General features: G+C 41.5%; 1 protein-coding gene across 1 annotated transcript in view; it reads right to left on the reverse strand.

The window, feature by feature from the left end:
* Positions 1–15,701, reverse strand: part of ATG7 (autophagy related 7) — a 148,762-nt gene that overhangs the window by 79,552 nt on the left and 53,509 nt on the right. Inside the window, exons 8-9 of the mRNA XM_021713167.1 lie at positions 2,918–3,006; positions 688–809 (exon numbers count right to left, since the gene is read on the reverse strand). Of these exons, the coding sequence (XP_021568842.1) occupies positions 688–809; positions 2,918–3,006 (211 nt within the window). The remainder of the gene's footprint in view (positions 1–687; positions 810–2,917; positions 3,007–15,701) is intronic.

The following is a 15,701-nucleotide window of genomic DNA, read 5'->3' on the forward strand; positions in this document are numbered from 1 at the left end:
ACCACGCCTGGCTAGTTTTTTATTTATTGTAGAGATGAGGTCTCGCCAAGTTGCCCAGGCTAGTCTTGAACCCATGGGCTCAGGCAATCTATTCGCCTCAGTCTCCCAAAGTGCTGGGATTTCAGGCTGAGCCATCAAGGCTGGCCTTTTTTTATTTTTGTAGAGACAAGGTCTCGCTGTGTTGCCCAGTATGACCTCAAACTCCTGAACTCATGCGATCCTCACAGCTCGGCCCCCTTACAGGCATGAGCCACTGCCCTGGTGAAAAGAAAATATTAAATGTGGAGGAGAAATGGCATTTTTGCTATCTGGTCTACTATACAATAAGATCATGCACATCTTTAAGCATATAACAAACAAATATGTAAGCACATTAATATTTCATCTGTCCTTTAAGAACAGACAGAAATAAAGATTTTGTTAAACAAAAATGAAAACTAGAGGGAAAAATCCTCAAGACTGAAAAAACTGCCTGGAGAAAATTTCTGGTGACAACCTTTGCCTTTGTTCCAGTCTGAATAGGAGAGCATGCCCTCTGTTCAAAGTAGGTGTTCACAAGGGTAAAATGGTAGGAGTTGTTCCTTTCTCTCCCTTTGGCTACCATTGTGAAGTGATGAAAAGAAAGTAAACCTGATTCAGTTTCTGATAAATGATAATTATATGCATTCTCAAAGACCAGCAAATTACCTGGGCTAAATGCCATTTCTGGAAGCTTCACTTCGAAGATGATGCTGTGGGCAACGTCTCTCGCCCCCTGCATGGTGCGGTCCCGGAAGCAAAGGACTTCAACAGACTGGAAACTGCTACTCCTGTTGTCATGCCCCGGGTTTTCATTTATTTATTTATTTATTTTTAAGGAAGGAAAAGAAAGAGCTCACATAAGAGCTTCAGCAATCCAGTTGAGAGAATTCAATTCTTTGTAATTTTGCCTCTCTGATACCCTCATGGGATGGCCTTAACCTTTGAAAGATTTTGAACATATTCATATATGCTTCCTCTATCCAAGCATTTAGAGGCTAAACAATGAATTGGCTATGATTTCTTTCTAGGTGAATTTCATATAACAACCACATTGCACATAAATAATTCTAACAAATGAAACTTTTAAATGCAGGGGAATGCTCCACAAGATATTTATTTATTTATTTTTTTGTTTTGTTTTTTTGAGTTGGAGTCTCACTCTGTCACCCAGACTGGAGTGCAGTGGCCGCTCCCGGCCACCGCAGCCTCGACCTGCTGGGCTCCGGCGATCCTTCCGCCTCAGCCTTCCGAGTAGCCGGAATTACAGGCGCGCGCTACCACGCCCGGCTCATTTTTTGATTTATTGTAGAGATGAGGTCTCGCAGCCCAGGCGGGTCTCGAGCCTGCGGGCTCAGGTAATCCACTCACCTCAGCCTCCCAAAGGCGCGGGATTACAGGCTGAGCCACCGAGCCCGGCATTTAAAAAGAACTGCTAAGACACAGGTTCTCTGGTCTCCCTCTCAGCTGAATTTCCTTTTTTTTTTTGAGTTGGAGTCTCACTCTATCTCCCAGACTGGAGTGCAGTGGCTGCTCCCGGCCACCGCAGCCTCGACCTGCTGGGCTCCGGCGATCCTTCCGCCTCAGCCTTCCAGGTAGCTGGAACTACAGGCACACGCTACCACGCCCAGCTAATTTTTGATTTATTGTAGAGATGAGGTCTCGCCAAGTTGCCCCGGCGCGTCATGAACCCGTGGGCTCAGGCAGTCCACTCACCTCAGCCTCCCAAAGGCATGGGATTACAGGCTGAGCCACCGAGCCTGGCTGAATTTCCATTTTATGAAGGAGCACCTTGGTCAGGAGTTGGGAAGTCCATGTGCACTATACAGACTTACCACTTGGATAACAGATTGTCCCACAGAGGGGACAATCTATAACTTATCTGTCTTTGTATTTTTAAATAAACATTACTGTTTAAGTAAAGCAGACACACAAAAAGCAAAAAGGAGCTTGTCTCAGTAACAACTACTCAAGTCTTCATTGGTTTTGCCTGTTTTGAACTTTACATAAGTGGAATCATAGATGTAATTTTTTAGGTCCAACATTGTATTATTTTAGGTTCTCAACATTATGTTTTTAAAATTCATCCATGATGATATATGTATCAATAGTTCATTCGCATTCTCTACAACATGGTTTTCCTCGTAAGGGATATACTACAACTTATTAGTCATTTCTTTATTGCAGGGCATGTGGGTTATTCCCAGTTTTTGGTTAAGAACAATGATTCTGTAAACATTCTTGTATATGTGTTTTTCTTGTATCTGTGTATGCATTTCTGTGACTTGAAAGTAACGTCACTGAGTCATAAATATTTTTAATATGTTAGATACTGCCAAACATTTTTCCAGCAGCGTTTAAGAGTTCCAATCACTCCACATCTTCAGCAACAACTGGTATGGTCCTTTGTGTTGTCCTTTTGGTGGGCATGTAGTAGCATTTCATTATGGCTTTAATTTTATTTTCTTGATGACTAAAGATGTTGAGCATCTTTTCAAATGTATATTGGCCTTTTAGATACCCTCTGTTTTAATTATTTTGGGGTTAGAAAAAATAGAGGACGATAGTAACAGGAAAAATCCTATCTGAAAGCAACCCAGACAGCTGAAAAGGAAGGCTATAGAATTTCAGTGTCAGAACTTCTGGTGACCCACCTTACCACAGGCTAAAATATCTTTAACACAAAGTGGTAAGTCTACAGCTCTCTCACAGACATGCTTACTGGCTCACCAGTATGGAAAGTGGATTACGACTGACTTATTGATTTACTATCTAGTCTCCATGCCCGAAATGAAAATAATACATTTGGGAAAACAGAGATACAGACATAGGCAGACACACTGTCAAACACATACAGACAAAGATAGACAGACAGACACACACACACTCTTGTAAATACCATCTGTGGGCTGCTAGGACCAAAAAATTCCTCAAAGGCCATCCAGGGTACTGGGCTAAGTTACAGGGATCATATACACCAATTGTTATCTGTGAACAGAAAAGACTTTCTAAGTGAGTCAAGTATCATGTCAGAGTCACAATACAGACATTGCTAATACTTCTTTGCTTTTTTATGTTTTCTGCAAAACATTAAAAGTTAGACATCTGGTGAAAGGCTACAGGTAAGCGAAAAGATCTCACACTGGACAACAGAACTTTTGAGGGAAAGAGCTGTCAATTTTTTCTCTGCACCCCCTGTACATGCATTGGGCCTGGCTGAGAGCAAGAGCTAGATATATTTAGAAGGAAGAAAGGTAAGGAATGAAGTCAGGACTTATATATAGAAAATCCTCTCTTAAGAAATATAATCTGTTAAAATAGCTAATTTCTATGTAATGAGAAAATCAAAGTCAGGTGCAGTAGCTCATGCCTGTAATCCCAGCCCCCCAAAGAGGCCAAAGTGGGAGGATTGCATGATCCCAGGAGTTTGCGACCAGTCTAGGCAACAAAGTAAGACATTGTCTCTACACAAAATAAAAAAATTAGCCAGGTGTTTGTAGTACCAACTACTCGAGAGGCTGAGGCGGGAGGATTGCTTGAGCCTGGGAGGTCAAGGCTGCAGTGAGCTGTGATTGTACCACTGCACTTCAGCCTGAACGACAAAATGAGACCCAGATTTTAAAAAAAGAATATCAAAGAAGGGCCCCTACCACTGTAAGTCTACAGTCAGATCAAATTAAAAAGTCAGTTACCTTTGATTTTTGCTAACATATATTTTCTCCTGTCCCTTTCCCATCCCACTCCAACCCTGACCTCTATCTGGAAAGCTCTATTCAATTTAAAATACCATTTCTTCAGTGAAGCCTTCCCCAATTTCTATGGTTCTTTGAGCATTATTTATACCACTTTTCATTTTTTCTTCCTTTTTTTTTTTTTTACCACTTCTCCCTCTGTAACCAAGGCTGGAGTGCAGTAGTGCAATCCTAGCTCACTACAGTCTCGAATTCCTAGGCTCCAGCAATCCTCGTGCCTCAGCCTCCTGAGTACCTGGGACTACAGGTGCATGTCACCATGGCCAGCTATTTATTTTATTTTTTGTAGAGACAAGATCTTGCTATGTTGCCCAGGCTGGTCTTGAACTCCTGTCCTCAAGAGATCCTCCTGCCTTGGACTACTAAAGTACTGAGATTACAGGCATGAGCTACCATGTCCTCCCCATTTTTCACTTTTTCTGTCTCCCTCTTGTTTTTTTTTTTTGTTTGTTTGTTTGTTTTTGAGTTGGATTCTCACTCTGTCTCTCAGGCTGGAGTGCAGTGGCATGTTCATGGCCACAGCAGCCTCAACCTGCTGGGCTCAGGCAATCCTTCTGCTTCAGCCTTCCAAGCAGTTGGAACTACAGGCATGCACCAACATGTCCAGCTAATTTTTTTGATTTATTATAGAGATGAGATCTCACAAGGTTGTTGAGGCTGGTCTCGAACCCCTAGGCCTAGGCAATCCTCTCGCCTCAGCCTCCCAAAATGCTGAGATTACAGGCATGAGCCACCATGCCCAGCCCATCCCCTTCCTCTCAAAGACAATAAGCATCCAGATCTTGATTTCTCAATGTCATTTTCAAGAAAAAGAAATGAGGGTTCCTTGGACACACGGTTAATTCTAGGGCTCAGGCAGGCAAAATACAAGATGAACCAAAACGTCTTGTATACCAGAAAATAGGAGGTACTCCAAAAACAAAAGGATGAGGCAGGCCAAAAGGACACCAGAGCCAACTGAAAGATTTCTCAGTGGCAAAGGTTGAAGCATTCTGAGTAACAAAATAAATACTATAGTGTTGAATTATAACCCAAAGTATAAAGTAAATATCTACGAGCCCACACTGATATAAGTAAAGAACTGAATTAGGAACAAGCCTTTCTTAAAGGTTTCCAAACAATCTATGTAGATACTACCCTCTTCAGGAGCAAAACTTAATTCTTCTCCCTTCTTGAGGGTGGTTGGACTTAGTGACTCGCCTCCAAAGAAAAAATAGTAACTTTACAGTGGAGTAACCTGGCAAACATGACCTTAACCAGGTGACCAATTTAACATTATCAAGGATGTCATGTGGATATCATGATGACAAAGGTACTTCACTTAGTGCAATTCTTTCCCAAAAGCCATAATCCCTGTCAAATTACAAGAAAACACCAGACAAACTCAAATTAAGGGACATTCTGCAAAAATAACTAACCAGTACTCCTCAAAACTGTCAAAGTCATTAAAAACAAAGAATATCTGAGAAACTATTACAGGCCAGAGGAGACGAAGGACAGGATAACAGAATGAAATGAGATCTACTGGATTGGAACCTAGAAGAGAAAGAAGATGCTACTGGAAAAACTGGTGAAGTCTGAATAAAGCATAGAGTTGAGTTAATAATAATATACTCATGATGGTGTCTTGGTCTTGACAAATTTATCATGGTAATATAAGGTGATAACATTAGAGAAAAGTGAAACTAGGTGAAGTATGTGGGAATTCTCTGTGCTGACTTTGCAACTAACTTCTGCTAATCTAAAATTATTCAAAAATTCAAAGTTCATTTTTAAAAAAAGACAATAAGCATCTAGAGAGCAGGGAGTATTTTTCTCATTGCTCCATGATCAGTTCATGGGAGAAGAGAAGCAGGGGAAGAGAGGGACGACAGCAAGCAGAGAAGCATAAATTAACACATAGATTTCCTTTATAAAGTATAGCATGGATTAAATAAAAATACGGCTGACATAATTTTGTTTAATCTAGATCCAATTAGTTCTGTAAAGGTAAAATCAGCCCAACACTTCCATTTCTTTCCATAATACTCGGTACAGTGTCAGTTACAAAGAAAGAGCTTACCTAATATTCAGACTGAAAAAAAAAGAAAGAACACCCATAACCCCACCAAACAGAGAGAATTACTATTAACATCTTGGTACATAACCATTCATAGCCTTCTTCTTTGCATAAATACATTTTAGTTACTGTAACTTTTAAACAAAATAGAACTATGCTATAAATACTGTTTTATATCTCATATTGTGAATTATCTTCCACGCCAGTAAATATTGTTCCACAACTATTGTGAGTAGTGGCTAAATGGCATTTCACTGTGCTGGTATATCAAACTTTTTTCTATTTCCTTTTGAAGCACCATTAAATAGTCTTCACCTACGCTCAGGAAGTCCCTGAAAATGAATGTTACTATTATCTTACAGATAATTATTGCACCATTTCAAAGAAATTCTTTAAAAATATTTGCTGCCTTCTTGATCATACATTTTCTTATTCCTAAAATGAAGAGATTCCTTTTCAAGTCTTAAATGCAAATAGGTAGATTCATATTTAATACCAATAGGTTCATATTCTATGGACACCATTTGAGGAAATACAGGATACCTTTATTTGAGATATCCTTTTCCACAGAGGACTAAAACATCATCAGTGTCTAGAGAACTTTTACAAATAGAACGTACCAAGAATACTCGCCTCTTACTAAATGAGTGGCTAGGGCAAAGTAGTCAACCCTTTGAAAGACTCAGCTTTTTAATCTGAATCATAGAGAAAACAGTACTACCTATTTCACAGAGTTGTAGTGAGGATTACGTGAGCTGCATACTGACCATGAAAAGTCTGGCACATAGTAGTACGAGTATCATTATTAGTGATAGAATCTCCAGTAGTGAGCCCAGCAATCTGCATCTTTTTTCTGTATCAAGTTCCTGAGTAATTCTGATACAGCTGGTCCAGTCCATAGACTTGAATTCGGGAACCATTAGAGAGGGTGATCTTATAGACAAAAGAAAACAAAACATCTGTAGGCTATTTTTTTTACTATCTGCGTTTTCTCAAGCTCCTCAAAATGTGGTCTAAGTACCAGCAGCAGGCATGCATCAGCATCCTCTGGGAGCCTGACAGAAATGCAGAATCCCAGGCTCCCTCCCCCAGACCTGCTGAACCGAACCAGAGTCTGCATTTTAGTAAGAATCCAGGTGACTCATATGCCCATAGATGTTTCGGAAGCATTGCTCCTTTCCTCAACCCTCTATTAACTGTGATTGTCAAACTTGAACATGCTTGGGCATCATCTAGAAAACTTTCAAAAATACTGAACTGCTGTCTGGGCCTCACCTCCATTGTTCTGATTTAATCAGTCTGGGGTTTGGCCTGAGTGTTAGTTGTTTTAAAAGAACCCCAGGTGATTCTAATATGCAGCCAGGCTGCAAACAAACTTTTGCTGATAGTCTGCAGCAGAGTTTCTCAAAGTATGGTCCACCACAGACCACTTGCATCAGAACTGCTTGGAAGCTTGATGGACTTGCACTACCCCCCCAACATACACACACCCAATCTGATCCCAGACCTCTCTAGGTACCAACACCTTCATATCTGGTGAACACCTCATGGGATTCTTATGCACACAATCATTTCAGTACTACCTGCCTACAGTCTAAGGAGGAGAAAATGAGTATTTGCTTCAAACAGAGCTCACTGCATTCTACATTTTTTCTTATTGTGACTGATTGTTTGTTAAGCCACTGTATTTTCCTGATTCAAGACACCATAAACTATAAAATGTATTTTCAAATTGGGCAGGAAAAGGGTGGGGACACCACCACATTTATTCACAATTGCAAAAAAGTCCTGATTTTGGAAAAATTAAGAAGAAAAAGACATTTTAGAACGAAGAAAATACAGGATGCATTTCATAGCTGTTTCTTTTCCTGGACTATGAGGGCAGGAGCCATGTCTGTCATATTCATCTTTCCATCTCTAGTACCTAACACAGTACCTGGTACTCAGCAAATAACTACTGAAAAGATGACAGAATTTGTAAATTCCTCCAGGGTTCAGTATATGAATCCCCCTACTCAATACCTTGGGCAGGGATCCTGAGAGGCAGCTAGAAGGGGAAATGTGATTTCTGACTGACAGAGACCTGAAACTTCCATGCAAAACCGTGATGCAGCATCTCAGTAAGTTCCTTTTCCTCCCCTATTTCTTTTTTCAGTGTTACAGTTTCTCCACCCAATGATATTTTAACACTAGGATTCTCCTGAGTGAGAATATGAGAGGCGAGAGAACTCTGAGAAAGCGATCTCCAGCCTACACCTCCTCTACAATGAAAAGTTGTCTTCACTGAGTTCTTCTGGTCCAGTTGACCACCACTGCCTGCCACTCTTCCACCAGGGATACCTCTGTCAGTTCCCCTCTGTCATCTGTGACAAACAGCATCTGCCAGACAAACTACATGCGTTGCTTAATGACAAGGCTATGTTCTGAGAAATGCATCATTAGGCAATTTCATCACTATGTGAACATCACAGAGTGCAAATTACACAAACCTCCTACACACCTAGGCAGTATGGATGGCCTACTGATCTTAGGTTATACTCCTGTACAGCATGTGACTATACGGAATGCTGTAGACAATTTTAACAGTGGTGTATATATCTAAACATAGAAAAGGTACAGTAAGAATACAGTATTATAATAATTTCATGGGATCACTGATGCATATATGATCCATTATTGACCAAAATACCATTATATGGAACATGACTGTACAGAGTTATCTATTTTCAGTTCCAAGGTTTTTTTTTTTTTTTTAAGTCAGAGTCTCACTCTGTCACCCAGGCTGGAGTGCAGTGGCATGCTCACAGCCACCCCAGCGTCGACTTGCTGGGCTCAGGCGATTCTTCTGTCTCAGCCTTCCAAGCAGCCGGAACTACAGGCATGAGCTACCATGCCTAGCTAATTTTTTGATATATTGTAGAGACAAGGTCTCACCAAGTTGCTCAGGCTGGTCTCGAACACCTGGGCTAAATCCTCTTGCTTTGGCCTCCCAAAGTGCTGGGATTACAGGCTTCAGTCACTGCACCTGGCCTCAAGACTATTTTTTTAAACTGGCAGAGAAAAGAAGGAGATAAGTTCTAGTTTATATAATTTTCTCAGGGTCTAGTTCTTATCATTTGAAAATGTAGAGTTGGAACCAAATGATATCTAAATTATATGAATTAGAATGCTATATTAGATGCTACAAGTAGATGCCTGATTTCAAAGAACAAGCATACTTCTGATGCTAAGAAAAAGGCAATGGAGTAGAAAGGTAATAAAAAAAACTCTTTTTTTTTTTTTTTTTTGGCAGAAAAGACCAGGAATAAGTTTCTTAGAGCAACCTGACCTAAGATGAGCTATACAGAACAGGAATGACCTGCTGAAGAGGAAAATCTGTCACTTACCAACAAAGGGAGGTCAGCTTAAGAACACTTTAAGGTAACTATCTTACCCAAATGAGGCCTGACTGCAGAGGGCAGACATCAGATAGGAAAATGATGACATTCATTTGACTTTAGGCTGAACATCATTCAAAAGTGACTATAAGCTGGGCACGGTGGCTCATGCCTGTAATCCCAGCATTTTGAGAGGCAGAGGCAAGAGGAATGCCTGAGCCCAGGGATTCAAGACAACTTGGCGAGATCTTCTCTCTACAATAAATCTAAAAATTAAACAGGTGTGGTGACATGCCTGTAGCTCCAGCTACTTGGAAGGCTGAGGCAGGATAGCCTGAACCCAGCAAGCTGAGGCTGCGGTGGCCGTGAGCATGCCACTGCATTCCAGCCTGGACACAAAGTGAGACTCCAGCTGGAAAAAATAAAAAAAAATAAAGTGACTCCAACATCTTTAAGTGCTTTAGGAACCAACTCAGGAACCTCAATTATTAAAGGAATTAGTTGGGATAATGCTAGGTAAACCAGGTTATACAGCGTTAAACATATTTTTTTTTTTTTTTTTGAGTTAGGGTCTTACTCTGTCACCCTGGCTCACTGCAGCCTCCTAGACTCCTTCCACCTCAGCCTCCCGAGTAGCTGGGACTACGGGTGCATACCACCACATCCAGTTAACTCGTTTATTTTTGTATAGAGACAAGGTCTCACTATATTGCCTAGGTTGGTCTAAAACTCCTGAGCTCAGGCAATTTTCCTACCTCAGCCTCCCAAAGTGCTGGGATTATAGGCATAAACCATCACACCTGGCCCAGAATTTCTAAATGTCATTCAAAAATAATCACTGGGTAGGATTTCTGGGTTTTAGAATTGGTTTTGTCACAAATTATGTGAACTTGGGAAAATCACTTCCTTTTATAATACAAATCAGTAGAAAGAAGCAAAATGTAATTGAAGAAAAATTTTGTTTGGAAGGTTTATGAAATAAACATTCCTTTCTACTTGGCTGAGAGCATACAATTCATTGAAATGGTTCAGTCATGACTTGGCTTCAGTCCACTAAGCAATTTGCTGTAAAGGTACAATGTGAGAAAGAAAAGTGGGCAACATTGTCAACTTGAGTGTCTTCAGCTGGAGAAATTTCCACAATGACCCCCATAAAATATACTCATGTAACAAATTGCTGTCTTTATTATCCAAACACTTGATATAACAGGAAATGCACAAAGGAGATTACATGTTTTTAAAGAATAGGGGACATTTTTCAAATATCTAATGTATTTCAAAGTCACAGACAGCTGACAAGATGCAGAGAAATCACTAAGTGAAGAAAGAGCCCAACTAATAGCATATAAATTGTTGCTCCATTGTTATTGCTCTTGTCCACAGATTTTTAAAGCCCTAGAATTAAAGGCTAATGTTGCTGAAATTACAAAACATTTCCCAAACATTCAATCTTCAATAACTGCTCTGAAAGAAGTAGAAGAGTCCAGCAAGCTTTCCCAAAAGACTGGCAATTGGATAGTGTTATGGGCTGTTTTTAATGTAATCACAGTAACTGGCCTGAAAGATGACTTTTTGTTATAGCAAGACAGTGTCACTGTGACCAGTAAGTGGAATCCACATTTCATTGAGAAAAATAAGAACTTAAGCAAGTCCCATTTACCACCTAACTAATGCATTAAATTGGATAATATCTGATCCTGATAAGAGCACACAGTTGGCATGAGGGAAGCTGGCAGGGTGTTGGGGCAACAGTTATTTTATTTTATTTTTTTTGGAGCCATGTCTATGCCCTACCAAGCTAGAAAGGGCGTGATTTGTCAAAACTGGCTGCCCTCATTTAAGTTCTGACAATCTTCAGGCTATGGGAGTAAAGCCAGAGCCATTCAGCCTGAGACTTCCCAGTACCCAGATCGCCACGGTGAGTTCTGCAGGCCCGTTGCCTTTGGGCCCAACTAAAGTGAAAGTCAGCTGCGAAGGGTTAGCGCAGATTGCGTGCTACCAATTCAACCTTTCTCCTGGGTAATTTGGGAATAGATTTCTTAGACTGAAGGGATAGTGACATCCTCCTTCCCTCCATTTTAATGTTTCTGAAATGGAGATGCAGCCTAAAAAATAAATGGTAATAGCTAATATTTATTCAGCACTTACTATATCCAGGCACTTTACTATTTAATTGCCGGAGACCAGCTCCAGCCGGGTTCAGGGTACCCCAAAGGTGGAGACGGCGTCGGCGATTGGGGGGAAGAAGAGAGAGAGAGAAAGAGACTGGACTCTGGTGTAGTGCAGAAGCGATGTCGGCAACAGTTATTAATATAAGCAGTGGTATGCTGGAGATGGCCCAGACAGGTTTGCAAGAGCCAATTGTTACTGTCTCTTCCCAACTCCACACTCTGTGACTTCACATTGGTAGCTTGAAATTGGCCATGGTGGCAGAACTGACACCACAGAAATAAGCAAACATGACAAAATCAGGACTCCCCTTACCCCTACAAGAGCTGGTTGTTAAACGTTTACCAGTACACCACTGATTATAAACCTCAAAATACTCAAACTCTTTAGCCCAGTACTTCTACATTTAGAAATCTTTTCTAAGGAAATAATTCAAAATATGGGGGATAGGGAGGGAAAGGAAGGAGAGAAAAAGGAAAAATTTCATGTACAAAGATGTTCCTAATAGTGAAGAATTATAAAAAGCCTAAATTTTAAAAACTTGATAAAAACACCATCATTCATCCATTCAAAAAGATGTTGATGTAAAGTGTAATACTACTATGCAAAAATGCTATAATAAATCAAAATACTGTATAATCTTAGTTTTTAAAAACACACCCGAAAAATGTTAGAGGGAAATATACAAAAAGTTTACTTAAAAATCCTAAAGCAGGCCGGACATGGTGGCTTATGTCTATAATCCCAGCACTTTGGGAGGCCAAGGTGGGAGGATTGCTTGAGCTCAGGAGTTCAAGCTCAGGAGTTCAAGCCTGGGCAATATAGTGGGACTCTGTCTCTACAACAAAATCAGAAAAGCATCCAGGTGTGGTGGCGCATGCCTGTTGTCCCAGCTACTTAGGAGGCAGAAGAGGAAGGATTGCCTGAGTGCAGGGGTTTGAGGCTGCAGTGAGCCGTGATTGTGCCACTGTACTCCAGCCTGGGTGACAGAGTAAGACCTCTGACTCAAAACAAACAAACAAACAAATAAGAAATCCTAAGACTGCAAATAATAAATGAAGAACTCTGTGAGATTTTAAAAACAGAGAGATAAGGCTGGAAATAAAACCAATGAATGGAACTTTGCATAGTACAGTTCATTTACTCACCAGGATTCCCAAAATGTCATACACTGGTCACACAGCATTTTCAAACTACAGGTGATGAACTATTTGTGATTCTTAAGTCACCTAGAGGGTCACAACTAGAATTTTTCAAAAAGATTAAACAGAACAAAGGAAAGATTTATTTTGTGTAAATTTTGTTTCAGTGATTTATGAGTATGTGCATAAAAGTGAGTACTGAGTCATAATGTGACAAGTATTTTTAACTAGAAGTGATAGTCAAAGAAGTCTGGCATTAAGCAATCATATTACCAACCATATGTGATCCAAGAAATAAGAGGAAAGCAATCACAGATGCATTTGCTTTTGAGTTTTAATTTAAAGAAAGCACCACGAGAGGCCTGGTAAAACCTCCCCGTATGTGGGGGGCAGCGGTTGTTGATCTCAGGAGGAGCTTCCTTTGCATGTGGACCACTTCTATTTCTTTCAAGTTTTTTTTTTTCTTAAACCAAAAAGGCAAGTTTGCCTAACCTTGGCAAAGTTGGCTACGTGACCAGAAAGGCAGAGTTGGCTACGTGACCAGAAGGGCCTTTAAATTTCATTTTTAAGGAGCTGTAGCCAGGTTCGGTGGCTCAGCCTGTAATCCCGTGCCTTTGGGAGGCTGAGGTGAGTGGATTGCCTGAGCCCGCGGGTTTGAGACCCACCTGGGCAGGCGAGACCTCATCTCTACAATAAATCAAAAAAAATTAGCCAGGCGTGGTAGCGCGTGCCTGTAGTTGCAGCTACTTGGAAGGCTGAGGCAGAAGGATTGCCAGAGTCCAGCAAGTCGAGGTTGCGGTGGCCAGGAGCGGCTACCGCACTCCAGTCTGGGCGACAGAGTGAGACTCCAACTCAAAAAAAAAAGGAGCAGTAGACTGAGGTTAATCCAAATAAAATCTTCTTTTCTTTTTTTTTTTTTGAGAAAGCACGATTTATTGAGAGGACAGGAAAGCTCCCACAGTGGGAGGGGACCCAAAGGGATTGCCCAAAAAATTTTCTTTTGAAAGTGAAAACTGACAAACTTATCCTAAGACAGTACAGTGGGAGGAATTAGAACATGTGAGTACAACTTAATGAAGCCTGCTTGTACCCATCATCTCTGAATTCTAGCAGCCACCTACAAGGAAGGGGGTGTCATTACGGTACACTTGTACATGCTTAGAAACTGAGGCTCAGAAAGCCTGCCTCATTACATTACCATTAGGACCTGAGGTTGGCCTTCCTACTCTACCCCAGCACACTGCAAGCTAAAGAGAGAAAAGGGGCTGCTTCTTTTTCCCTATAGGAAGTATTCTGGCTGTAGGAGGAAGGTTAATTCACATGTGACAAGGTTTCCATTCTCTAACCTCTGTTCCATCCTCCTCAGCTAAAAAATGGAGACAACACTACTCACTTAGCAGGGTGTTGTAAAATTGAGTGAGACGTGAATGACCAGCTCCATGCTGGTAACTCCAGTTGTTGGTGGCTAGCAGTGTGCCGTCTTCAGGGGCAAGTACCCACTCTCACACAGCCAGCCAAGGCTCCACACGAGTGCACAGTACTCCAGGTAAAAAGGTACTGCTCTGACCTGGAACAGAGACCTCTCATTCCTGCCCTGACTTCAGCAACCCAGAGGTTCCCTTCCAGGCTGGCTAACTCCTGTCTTTCCCTTCGTCATCTTGCAAGATGGGGCCTCTAACAGTCTCAGTGCTCTGTGGGTCCCCTGACATTAGATGGAGAACCATGTGTAAATATGTATTTTTCTGAGGTGGTGATCCATTGCTTCCACCACATTCTCAAAGAGGTTATGCATTTACACCACCCTCACCTCAAATTAAGAACCACTGCCCTAAGTTACCCACTGATGAGCACATATCTTCCCCATATTCTGTCTCCTGTCAGATCGCTAACCATATCTGTGACTTACTACTAGACATAAACTTCAGGTGCATTGACAATTTGCAAAAGCCTTGCAAACTGCATAGTCTTAACCAGACAACAGAATGCTTACGTTAAAAAGAGCACTTGGGGCAGGACTCAGTGGCTCAAGCCTATAATCCCAGCACTTTGGGAGGCCGAGGTGAAGGGACTGCCCAAGCCTGCGGGTTCAAGACCAGCCCAGGCAACTTGACGAGACCTAGCCTCTACAATAAATCAAAATTAGCCGGGCATGGTAGCACGCGTCTATGATTCCAGCTCCTTGGAAGGATGAGGTGGAAGGATTGCCGGAGCCCAACAGATCGACACTGGGGTGGCCATAAGTATACCACTGCACTCCAGCCTGGGCGACACAGTGAGACTCCCAACTCAAGAAAAAAAAGAACACTTAGAATGAACCTAACTAGGAGCTACCTCTACTCACTGAAGGCCTACTGTATGTCAAGCACTGCGCAGGTGCTTTCCACATGCCTCCAGGCTTCACACCTCATTCATGCATGAATGTATTCATCCATTGGATTTCACGCATCAGGCAGATGCAATAGTGAGAAGTCAAAGGCAGGGTGGCTTCCCTGGTGGAGCTTACATTTAAATGGGAGAAAAACACATTAATCAATGATCACTCAAGAAAATGTAAAAGTACAACTGTGTGAAATACTAAAAAGAAGGAGTTAGTGTGGCTCACACCTGTAATCCTAGCACTTTGGGAGGCCAAGAAAGGAGAACCGCTTGAGCCCAGGAGTTCAAGACCAGCCTAGGTGACAAAGTGAGATTTCATCTCTATAAAAATTTTAAAAATTAGCCAGATGTGGTGGCATGCACCTGTAGTCCCAGCTACTCAGGAGGCTGAGTCAGGAAGATTGTCTGAGGTTGAGGCTACAATGAGCTATGACAGGCCATTGCACTCCACGCTAGGCGACAGAATGAGACCCGAACTGAAAAAAAAAAAAAAGAAAGAAAAGAAAAGAAATACTACAAAGAAGGAATACACAGTGCCACGAGCATTCACAACAAAGAAACAAATCTTTTTATATAGGTCAAGGAAGGTTTCCTTGAGAAGAAAATGGCTAAGTTTAACTTTGAAGAAAGAGCAAAAGGGATGTGGAGGGGGACAGAGGAAGAAGTGGAAAGGGGAGAGAAGAGAGTTCCAGAAGAAAGGCACTTAAAAAAGCCCTATGGCAGGGAACAGGGTTATTACTCAGGGCTAGATCTGCACAGAGGCCAGGCCACAAAGCCTCCTGTATGACATCTTAAAGAATTCAGTTCC

This window comes from Carlito syrichta, unplaced genomic scaffold, assembly GCF_000164805.1.
Source record: "Carlito syrichta isolate Samal-C Ts95f unplaced genomic scaffold, Tarsius_syrichta-2.0.1 Scaffold304318, whole genome shotgun sequence".
In the NCBI taxonomy this organism is placed as follows: Eukaryota; Metazoa; Chordata; class Mammalia; order Primates; family Tarsiidae; genus Carlito; species Carlito syrichta.